Here is a 12,343-nt window from a genome sequence, read left to right as displayed (position 1 = left end):
CCTTCCCTGCCCTGTAACTTAAAACCCGTCGGCCTCGCATACAGCGCACATTCACGAAGGAGGTCGTAACGAGTGAAAAAACAACGGTCCGTTGGAGTTTGCTTATTGGTTACCGTATAAAGCACACATGACCGAACAAGTGTGCAAACAGCTCCTTTTGTGTATTATGGTACACAGAACGCGTCTCCATGGGCGACTCTTTCACCTTTGCCCCCTGCGCTTACACGCCTGCTGTTCTGCAATTGCATTCCTTGAATACAACTGCACGTCATAGTGTACAGCAATATGTCTCAAGTACACTTACAAAACCCGCATTAAAAGCTCCCTATTTGACGTAAAACTACAAATTGGACTTTGTAAATGCTGAATGTGGGTAAGATGATAGCAGTGGGTCTAATATCCTTAAGAAAAAATTTTCAAGTCAGTTGCAAGTTTAACATCAGGTAAACGCTTTATAGTTGTTATGCAAACATATGTATGATGTCAAGGGTCAAAATTTAATTAAATTAAATTAAATTAAAAAATGATGTTCTCTTTATTGTAAAAGAACAGTTTGCACCATCCCAAAATAAAGGGAGAATCAACAAAACAAAACAAAAACAAAACAAAATCTTTCCTTTCGAAGTAACTTATTTGCAAAACAAAACAAAACAAAAGCCTTCCTTTTGAAATAACTCATTTGCAAACAAAATCAAACAAAATCTTTCCTTTTGAAGTAACTTATTTGCAAAGCAAAACAAAAAAGCTTTCCTTTTGAAGTAACTTATTTACAAAACAAAACAAAAATCAAAAGTCTTCCTTTTGAAGTAACTCATTTGCAAAACAAAACAAAACAAAAGCTTTCCTTTTCAAGTAACTTATTTGCAAAACAAAACAAAAAAACAAAACAAAAGCTTTCCTTTTGAAGTAACTTATTTGCAAAACAAAAATCAAAAGCCTTCCTTTAAAGTAACTCATTTGCAAAACAAAACAAAAGCTTTCATTTGAAGTAACTCATTTGAAAAACAAAACAAAACAAAACAAAAAAAAAGCTTTCCTTTCAAAGGAACTCATTTGCGAAACAAAACAAAAGCTTTCCTTTTGAAGTAACTTGTTCGCAAAACAAAACAAAAAACAAAAGCTTTCCTCTAAGTAACTCATTTGCCCATCTCACAATAACATTCTGGCTATGCGCACATATGTGCATGATATTTTGCCCAGCAATTGCAGGAACTACACAAACAGCACTATAAAAATACTGAATATTTCCAAAGTCACATCACTTGGTTGCACTTCTGTTGACTTGCTGGGTAATAAACAGAGAAAAAGACTGGATGACAAAAACTTGCTCTTCATAGGTGATTTAATGAGGCATGCAGGGCAGGCCAGGTATTGTTATTGGAAGAATAGGACACTCTTGACAGCAGCAGGACAGGAGTATGGCAATTGGCAAAACAGAAGGGGTGAGCAAAATAGCATTTGGAAAATGTGTATTTTTTATTTTTCCTTTTAAATTGAGTAACATAGGCTCAATCAGTGATGACTGAGATGTCGGTCTAGATGTGTCTTTCTAGTCATACTCCTATCTTGTGACCTGCTGCGCATTAAACTGGCACGGTACAGATTGGGTTTCACGTTATCCAGGTCAGTCGTGAGGGCCAAGTGCTCTCGTTGTTGCAGTAATGTCTGTTGTTACTGCACCTTAAAGTGGTAACAATCAACCAATTATACACTTTCAATAAATCAGGAACTAGTACAGATCAGTACAACTGTTTGCAGAAAAAAAATGGATTGTGATTTTCAGCATTATTTGTTCATTTAATCTGGGGTACTAAATAGGATTTAAAGGATCTAAATAGGACTTATTCAAATGGGAATCTCAAACTTTTTGTGCCATTGCTGATCTTGGCCAGGTACAGTATCTCGTTCAAAAGCTTTTAAATCTCAGCGCGTCTAACCTCCTTACATAAAGGTTAAATAAAAATAAAACCTGTGAGCCAAGCGGGTCTCAATCTCATAATGGAAGAAGCATTAAGGTAATAGCTAACAGCATCTGTCTGATTACTGCTATTGGAAAACACATAAGGTCACACAGAGCATCAGACCATGAGGAAATCCGCTTCCCGTGGCCCAGTACAGCTTGATGAGGTTGACAAGAACTCAGTCCAGCCCAAGTACATTAGTCTTTATGATGATCCCCAAACAACAAGCTTTGGCTGGAGCCATTATTAACCACCTGTATGAGTACAGCAGGTCACCTGCTTCTATTTTCAGAAGCGACTGCACTACACAAGTGTGATTTAAAAGGAAGATATTATGGAAAACAGGAATTTCCTTGCTTTTTTTTTTTTTTTTTAAATAAACAGTCCCAAAGCAAATGTCCTCCTTTATCATATGAGAGCCTATGTGTATAATGTTCAGCATATTTGGGGATGCTGCTCATTTTACATATTAAGACAAACCATATCAGCCAATCATAACAGGTCATTCATATATAGAAGTCTTAAAAGGTAAAAACCCTATTGATGGAAAATTGTCATGTAAAACAAAAGAATGACTGTTTCGGTGGAAGAAACATGAACTAAAATTATAAAATAATATTAAAAAAAATAAATGCATAAGTGCAGAATGTAGACTACATGTGTAAGAGATAATACTCAAAAAGTACATAAATTAAATAAATAAATACAATTTCCACAACTGCCTTGTTTATTTTTATTTACAACAAGTATGAGTACACACAGTTAAAGAATAGAAACCTAGGCCCCGTTTACACTAGTGCATTTTCATTTTAAATTGCATAAGTTTTGCTACGGTTACGCCTGTCGTTTACACTACGCCGGTGTTTTCAAACCTCGAAAACACTGCAGAACCTGTTTTAGTTTGAAAACGCCGGGGTTGCATTTCAGTATAAGCGGACCAAAACGGAGACTTTTGAAAATGATGGCGTGGCTGCCCACATTCGCTCTGCGTATCCTTGACGACCGTGTAAACAATAACATGGAGACTGAACTGCAATCTTTGCTGGCTTTTTTGTAATTTTCAGCAGCCATTGTGCTGTTAAACTCTGCATTTTTTAATACTGCAGCTACCTACATGCGCAAGAGGCAAGTTTGGCAAGTTTCAGCAAAATTTGAAACAATGTTGAGACAGAACAGGTGAAATTATTGCTGTCCTCTTTATTATAAAGGAACAGTCACACAAGTTTTGCAACATCCCAAAATAAAATTAAACTTTTTAGAAAAATAAAAGAACAGTCACACAAGGAGTGTCTATAAACAGATCGTAATGTACTTGTGCGAAACTAATTTGAGAGATTGGGTGGGCGTCACCAAAGACAGAGACAGAGGCACTAGACCCTCTGATTTTCTATCCAACTATAATTACCTGTCAGTTGACAAGCTGGGCTCTGAGGCATAACGAGACGCAAACGAGCCGAACAACCTTCCACACAGAAATGCTATTCAGAGGGTGATTTAATACTGTATATTAAAACATAATTGCACTCTTAAACAAGTTCTCAAGCTTATTATAAGGAGTAACTAAGTCTTCGCTCACATTCCCAAAACACCGTTCCTGTGCGATCCTTCCCTCCCGGGCCTCCATTTTGAGGCTATTTTCCCGCCTTGATTGTCTGCCCTGCACGACAGGCTAATAATATGCAGGTGGGAAGGACGCCAGAGGGAGAGATGGAGGGAGGGAGAATGCAGGAGGTGGGCCAGTGTATGAAGTCTGTACCCTATACCAGCTCTGAACAACCACCAGTCCAACACAAACAGGGTTTTCTCCACACGCGCACATACAAACATACCCATCTAAAAACATATTCTCTGGCTGACCACAGGAATGTGGCTGGAGTCAGTTTGCATGGCGGTGCCGTCCCTGCTAGCCTGAAATGCTGTATATTCTATTGAAAAAAAAAAAAACTCACTTCACTAAAACGCAATAATTTGTCTAACAAAGTGATTAGGTCTGCATGATTAATCGAAACACCAAAATTGTTAAGGCTTAGCATGAATATCAAATCGCAACGGCTGTAATTTAATTAAATGTTTCAAAGTGAGGCTATCAGCTCTTGATTTGCTGTTCAAGCATCTGAGTGGCTTCGTTGCATACTAAATAAAATAAAAAAAATGTTTATTTTATTTTATTATTGAATGTATTTATTTCCTGTATTTATTATATCATTCTACCAGTGTTATTATAGGTAACTATAATTAAAATAAAAGCAGACATTCTACTCTCATGTGGCAACTTCATTTATTTATTATTTTACATGAGCATATTCTATCAACAGGCTGTTTTTTCAAACACTTCTATATGTGAATGACCTTTTATGGTTGGCTGTTATGATTTGTGGTTTGAGTTTATAACATGCATTTAAGAACGCAACATGTGCCAACCATCTTCCCAAATGTGTAATGAGAAGTGTTTATAATCCAACTGTTGTCAACAAAAGAGAAGCATTAAGGGCTTGATGGTTTAATGTTTGAAAATGAAGAAATTAAGACAGCCATAAATGTTAGAACTGTCATTTTACAGTTGTTCTGTAAAAATAAAATAATTATAATAATTATTATTATTGTTAAATACTAGATGTTTATATTTCACAGTCAAATATAAACAACATGTCTTGTTTTGTTTAATATTTTTATTTAGTACTACTACTAATAATAATAAATATTATTAGCATAGTCATTTTGATATTTAATCACAATTTTTTTGTACACAAACCTGGAGCATTTTTGGTTGCATTTTAAATAAAATACAGATTTTACTCAGGAAAAAAAAAAAAAAAAAAACCCACAATTAGCTTTTCCCCCAAATAGTGCAGTCACCTCAAAAAAGAAATTCAGAGGACCAGTTACCAGAACTTAAATAAATGCATGGTTGCAAGTTAAAATGTCTAACTTATTGATTTATATATTAAATATATTTATATTACATATATAAATATAAATATAAATATAGTTCTGTTGACAAAATAACACTGATAATTACATTAATATTTTACATTAACACAACTTAATATTGTGTGCAGTTTAAACTCAAATTTCTGCATGAATTGATTTTATTGTAAAAAAAAAAAAGTAGTCATGTTTTACTTGTTCGTTTAATTTACTTGCTGAATAAGTTGCATTTAACACTCTAATGGGGCGTTCACACCAGACGCGACTTGTGCAAATAAAAAGCTTGCTCGTTGGACGCTTGAACATTTTGAGTTTACTCGCTTCATTCGCGCATGAAATTTGCTTTATTCGTGCATGAAATTCACTTTATTCGCGCATGAAATTCACTTTACTCGCGCGTGAAATTCACTTCACAACAGACGCGAATTCACGTCATGGGAGGGGAAAGTATTAAAAGTGTAAAATACAGCGAATAAGCTCAATTTGCCGGCTTTGCCGGCTAGCTTGTAGTCTCAATATGTATATATATAGCTCAAACTGTAAAAAGCGTTTTTAACAACTTACCAGATTGTCCGACCTCCTCACTCACTTTCTTCCAAGCAAGATCCTTTTTATTCCTGTTTCTATAAAAGTACGAAGATGTATCGTACAGCTCCGGGTATCCACATACAGCGACGATGATTTTGTCCTCCATTGTTGTTTCGGATTTCTGACTCCGCTCGCTATGTCGTAATCACGTCACTACTAGAGCAAGCTCCTGATTGGTGAATATTTGCACCGCGTTAACCAAAGTTCAGATTTTTCAACGTCAAACACCCGAAACGCTCAATTCGCACCGTGTCATTCGTGCAAATCGCGTCATTCGCACCGCCTCATTCGCGCAAATTGAGCTGCAGGATGTCTATCGCGTCTTTGCATTGACTTAACATGTAAATCACTCGCGCTTAACGCTTCATTCGCGTCTGGTGTGAACGCACCATAACTCTGTGTACTTTGTTGGTTGAACATAATTTCATTAGAAGTTGTCATAACTCCAAAAGATTGATGCAAACTGTTGCATTAATTTTGTTTGTTAAACCAAAGCATTTTTTAGAGTGTAGTAGAGTTGGATTGGAAATTAAAATTAAAATTTCGATTCTACTTATTGATTCCTGCGTGCACATTTTAATGTGGTTTTAAACCATTCAAGCCAAAGAAGACGTGAAAGAGAACTCAATTCGGCACACAAATACTGAATTGAGTTCCCTTTCGCGTCTTCTTGTGCTTGAACTAAGAAACACACACAAAATGATGTCAAAATATCCTTATAAACACAGTCTGTTACGTCTTGAACAAACAGTTGAGAAACAAAATGCACGTGTAACAGTATATTGGATCCGTGCATTAGGTCTTAAAGTGACAGTAGCCTAATAAACCTGCTACTGCCTGTGTCATTACTGTTAATCAAAGAAAAAAAGACAAAGAAAATCACTCACTGATCTTTTGACTGAATAACTTTGAACTTTAATAAGGATTAATCTATATAATATTTATATAAAGCAAACTATGCAGTTTTATTTTACATTTGATTTCAATTTCTGTACTTTTTTCAGTTTTATTTATTTGTGCTATTACTAATTTGCTTAATTGCTCTTATTGTATTACTGACTGTTTACTTGTTTTCAATAATGTTTGAAATTTACATTAGTTAGTCTAGTTTATTAGTTGGTTGTTCACGCTGCTGATTTTTGTTCATAGTATTCAGCTGCAACAGAATGTTTTGCAAAAAGACGGAGAATAAATATGTTTGATATCTAAATGTTTGACTTCATTTTTTTTTTACCATATTGGAATCAAAACTGGGAATCGATAAGAATCGGATTTGCTAAAATTCAAACAATATCCAAGCCTATACCACAGGAGACATTGGAGAACTCTGAATCCTGCAGACACCAAATGATGGAAAACCAAGTCTACAAGTCCTGACGGTCCTAAAATGCTGATGTTTGATTGACAGCTGTCTTTTTAGTAAATCACAATGCACAAAAACAGAAATGCACAGGGAATATCAATATACAAAACAAGAGTTGCAAAGACAAATTCATACTGCAGTTTCCATTTTAGCAAATGGAACCCTGGCTGAAGCTTTGTTTTCATCGTGTGCGGACCATTCCCACAGTCTGCGAGTGAGGTAATCTGATGCTGAACGGTCACATGGGTGGGCGCGGTTTCTATGCTCTCACTGCCGGAAGAGGAAAGCGCAGGAAATTCCTGACATTCCTGACAGGAAGAGATAATAACCCTCTGACCCAAAGCGTGGAAAACTGCCCATCTGCAAAGAACACAGACCCCCGGTTTTATTACAGGGGTCAGAAATGGCTGTGGTCAGTGTGTTTGTGAGGGGAGAGTGGCGTAAAAGAAATAGGGGAAAGGTTAAATTAGAGAGGGTTACAGAAACAGAGAGAAGCAAGGGCTGGGTTAAGCATCAAACGTTCTCTCAGCTGTTGCTTTAATAATTAAGACAGTCAGTCCACTGTGAGCAAGCAAAGGAAACAAGGCTAATAAACAACAAGTTCACAAATCTGTTTGCGGTCTTGTTCCGAAAGCTGATCCGAAATAGGAAAAATGAGAAAGAGATTAACTGTATATATCCTCTACACTGTATTATCTTACTCAAACAATCCGTGTTGTCTTAGTGAAGCCAATTGCTAAAGTATTCCCTCAGGCTGGTTTCTTACCTAATCAGCCAGATGAGTAGTGAAGATCCATGTCTTACATCATAGGATTTTAAATGTTTGCATATTCGGTGTGCAGCTCACATTGTCTGTCTCGAGTCTGTTATAGGATGATGTAAACCAGAGGACATCACAGAGCTGAGACAGCTGACTGATGAAGACATAAATGAATGTTGGCTGTCCAGTGAACTATTCTTGTCATAGGATGTTTTTCATGTTTGCATCTCCTAATCCATATTATATATAAATATATATAAAATCACATTCAATTCTAAACTCTAAAACTCAGCTAAAACATATTTTATTTTACCATGGTGTTACCAGTGTGAATAGCAGTGCAGCAGACACTGCTGTCCAGTATCTGTTAGTTGTTTTTGATAACGAAATAAATGCCGCCTCTTACTGTGATGTCAAGTAAGCACTTGTTTGAAGCCTCTCATGGGCCTTACCAATGATTAGTATCAAAGCACTTGTCGTTTTGCTTTGGAGATAACTAGCACTTATGTTTGATAGCTTTGTGAGGCCAAAGAGGATTGTAGCATGCACACACACACACACACACACACACACACACACACACACACAGAGTATGTACCGACCTTGAGGCAGGGAGTTCCTTATACTGAGTCTCAGGCTGGACCAGGTGTGTCTTAAAATACAAATATATGAGGTAAGACTTGGTTCAGCTACAGCTGAACTACAATTCAATGTTGCGCTCCACTGCCTTAAACAATGTTTTAACAAGAGCACCAAGCGAAGAGGACTAAAAGAAGAATGATCTGTCAGGAAACTATTCATTACAATGCATTGAACGAGACAAGGAAAAAGAGAAATGCTAACGTTTGAAGTCTGATTATAAGGAGGCACATTTAGCCACTCAAACTGTCTTTTATCCAATGTGACAACATTAAAAAAAAAAAAATAAAAAAAAAAAATGTTGACAGATAAATGTTTACAATGGAAGTCTATGGAGCAGCATACCCCAAATTGGCCCAAAGATTTCCATTGCGGAAATTGGTGGTTTTGTCGATGTGTTTCTGTTGTAATCAAAAGGCCACAAAGTTAACTAATATACATAGGGTAGACAGAAAGGCAGTCTATTAGATGCAACTTTAAAAAGTAGCTTCTTTTCAGAAGAAGATTGACAGGAAGAACCCATCAAACATGGCACATTCACGGGGATCTCAATTTTGATAATGTGTCTTCATCATCACAGAAAAAAAAATTATGGCCTTCTGAATCTTTCAGGTAAGACAACATTCCTTGATGTGTATTTCACCCTAGCCTGATACTGTTGCATAACACGCGCATGCAGCATAAGCAATTTAGCGGTGAGCCTCAAAGAGCATTAAAGACACATTCCGCAAAAAGTACATCACAAGCATCTTCCAATGCAGTACCTTTCAGAACTTGATTATCTACAAAATGTCAAGAAAATTAAAATGAAAAAAAAAAAATTCACTCAAACCAACTTAGTCGAAGTAATTATAGGGACGCAAAGATTCTCAGGGGAACGCAAAACATTTGCGAGAGAATGCAAAAACATTTGCGAGAGAATGCAATTTTCTTTTTTTTTTTCATTGATACAATTTTTCTCATAGATTTTTTCCATCACCAAAAAATAAAAAAGGTAATTGCAACTTTTTATTTCACAATTCTGACTTTTTTTCTCACAACTGTGAGATATAAACCTGCAATTGCGAGAAAAAAGTCAAAATTGCGCTATATAAAGTCGCAATTTTTTTCCCCTCAGAGTTGGACTTTATAACTCGCAATTGAGAGTTTATATCTCACAATTCTGAGAAAAGAAGTCAGAATTGCGATATATTGACTCGCAATTGTGAAAAAAAGTCAGAATTGTGAAATATAAACTTGCAATTATCTTTTACATTTTTTTTATTCCATGGTGGAAACAAGCTTCCATAGGTTCGTAATCTAAACTGTTATACCGTGAAAAAAAAAAAAAAAACTAATTTATTTAAACTAAAAATAAAATAAAATAATTTCAATATTAACTAAAATAAACTAATTTCAATATTAAAAAATTAGTTTAATTTTTAATTTAATATTATCAATATTATTTGAGTTAAATGTTTTTTGTGTGATTTTATCTGACATATGGTGGGAATATGAAAATGTACTGCTTGTACCCACAACGAAAAAGAAGTGAATAATCTGATCTTTTCCCCAAACTGCTCAGTAGTGACAATGTCGGGGTGGTATGAAGAACTCGTTTCTCATTTAAGTTTGCGATGTACCACGTTGTTGACGAGACCCCTCCGGACCCAGCAGCCACGTTATTGCAGCTGAAGAAACGAAGGATGTGACAGGCACAGTGGAATTAGCCGCTGAAAATAATAAGAGATATGACTATTCAGCCCTGTTACACAACACGTCCCACGTTGTTTTGGAAAAAGCAGAGCAGATGAGGTGGGAGGGAGAAAAAGACTGAAGATAGCAGATGTAAGACTAGTGCACACAATATGTTTCGTGCTCTATCTCGGTGTCTTACTGATTCTGACATTAGCATCTGATCCAGGCATGGTCTCTTGGGACTGTTGCGAAAAGGGCATGCTGGTGACAATGACAGTCTTACAAAGAGACGTGTGCCTGTAAGCTGATTTTTATGCAAATAAAAGTGCTTGGATTGACGGGTGGATTCCCCATGACTGGAATACAGATTGTCGTATCTAAATTTGTTGGGGCGCCCCTGTTATTGAACTCAGAGAATGTCAGTGGTCATTTGCAGGTTACTGAAGTGGTTCCCATCTGCTGAAAGCAGGTAATCATGTCGTTTCCACACACAAACATTCCCCTACAGCACCACTGCTCCACTTTATAGATCTCTCAGGAGACAAGCTCACTGTTAAATGTAGTTCACCCTTCACTTTGAAGACTCAACAGACACTCTCAGATTTCATACAGAATGGCATTGTTTTACTGATCTAGACACACACACACATGTGCACTAGACTTTAAATATTCTGTTATATTTTGAAGTGTCCTTACACAGAGAAAATGGAAATTTTCTATCAAAAATGAACTTGAGCATGATAATTCAGTCATTACATTTAGGAGAAGCATTAAAACTGTTAGATTAGTGGAAGACGTGGCCTAGTGGGTAGTGCATACAGTATGCTGGTCTTTATGAGCAGGCAATCTAAATTTGAATTTGAGAACAAAAAAAAAATAGTTAATGGGCTGGACCATACAAAACCTGTTGCCATGTTGCAAGTTTGTTGTGGATGGTCGCTATACAGTTGCTAAGGCATTCTGAGTGGTTTTAGAACATTGCTATGCTGTTGCTAGGGTGCTCTGGGTGGTTGCTTACTGGTCCAGAAGAAGAAGATGTGAGTGGGATTGAGCATAAAAGACTTGTTGCCAAGTTGCTAATTTGTTGAAGATGGTTGCCAGGGTGTTCCTATGCAGTTGCTAAGGCATTCTGAGTGGTTTTAGAACATTGCTATGCTGTTGCTAGGATGTTCTGTGTGTTTGCTTACTGGTCCAGATCAAAAGAAGAAAATGTGAGTGGGATTGAGCATATAAAACTTGTTGCTAAATTGTTAAGGATGGTTGCCATGGTGTTCCTGTGCAGTTGCTAAGATATTCTGACTGCCTTTTAGCATGTTTCTATGTGGTTGCTAGGATGTTCTGGGTGGTTGCTTACTGGTCCAGTACAAAAGAAGAAAATGTGAGTGGGATTGAGCATATAAGACTTGTTGCCAAGTTGCTAATTTGTTGAAGATGGTTGCCAGGGTGTTGCTATGCAGTTGCTAAAATATTCTGACTGCCTTTTAGCATGTTTCTATGTGGTTGCTATGATGTTCTGGGTGGTTACTTACTGGTCCAGATCAAAAGAAGAAAATGTCAGTGGGACTGACCATATAAGACTTGTTGCCAAGTTGCTAATTTTTTGAGGATGGTTGCCAGGGTGTTGTTATTCAGTTGCTAAGATATTCTGACTGCCTTTTAGCATTTTGCTATGTGGTTGCTAGGATGTTCTGGGTGGTTGCTTACTGGTCCAGATCAAAATAAGAAAATATGAGTGGGATTGACCAAATAAGACCTGTTGACAAGTTGCTAATTTGTTGAGCATGGTTGCCAAGGTGTTGCTATGCAGTTGCTAAGATATTCTGACTGCCTTTTAGCATGTTGCTATGTAGTTGCCAGGATGTTTCGGCTGGTTGCTTATTGGCCAAAATTAAAAGAAGAAAATGTGAGTGGGCTTGACCATACAAAACCTGCCGCCATGTTTCTAGGGTGTTGTGGATGGTTGCCAGGGCGTTGCTATGCAGTTGCTAAGGTATTCTGGGTGTTTTTAAGCATGTTGCTATGTGGTTATTAGGAGGTTTTGGGTAGCAGCTTACTGTTCCAAGTAAAAAGAACCCAACTTTCAAGTCTCTATGATATTCTGGTCTCTAAAAATGGCTTACGTCACTTCTGCAATGTAATATGTCTAAAGGATTTTTTTTTTTGTCCATTTCATCACCCACCAGGAAAAAAAGGTCAGATCAGTTAGAAAAATAATAGCACACCTCTCCTCAACAATCTAAATGATTTGGGGTATCATTCATGTCTGTAGCACAAAGGTGTGGGAAGGATCATACATCAAAGTTCAAAGCTCTAACTTTAGAAGTATTCGCTATAATAATATTGACGCTTGCCTTGGCAAGCATCTATAAAAAAACAGTAGATTGGAGTGTAGGAGGCTCTATGTCTGTGAGTACTTTAGCCATTCAC

General features: G+C 36.8%; 1 protein-coding gene across 5 annotated transcripts in view; it reads right to left on the bottom strand.

The window, feature by feature from the left end:
• The window catches only part of ctdspla (CTD (carboxy-terminal domain, RNA polymerase II, polypeptide A) small phosphatase-like a), a 41,536-nt gene that overhangs the window by 19,977 nt on the left and 9,216 nt on the right, over window positions 1–12,343 (bottom strand). For 2 of the 5 annotated variants that reach the window (XM_051881798.1, XM_051881799.1), the window contains exon 1: window positions 8,203–8,416. The exons of 2 other annotated variants lie outside the window; for them this stretch is intronic. In XM_051881798.1, the coding sequence (XP_051737758.1) occupies window positions 8,203–8,401 (199 nt within the window). In that variant the 5' untranslated portion in view covers window positions 8,402–8,416. Of the gene's footprint in view, window positions 1–3,366; window positions 3,413–8,202; window positions 8,417–12,343 lie in introns of those variants that run through there. One more of the 5 variants, XM_051881802.1, reaches the window with a different exon arrangement.

The sequence above is a fragment of the Ctenopharyngodon idella genome, chromosome 23, assembly GCF_019924925.1.
Source record: "Ctenopharyngodon idella isolate HZGC_01 chromosome 23, HZGC01, whole genome shotgun sequence".
NCBI classification, from domain to species: Eukaryota; Metazoa; Chordata; class Actinopteri; order Cypriniformes; family Xenocyprididae; genus Ctenopharyngodon; species Ctenopharyngodon idella.
Note: the sequence above shows the minus strand (reverse complement) of the source record. Positions and strands in the feature narration are given on the sequence as shown.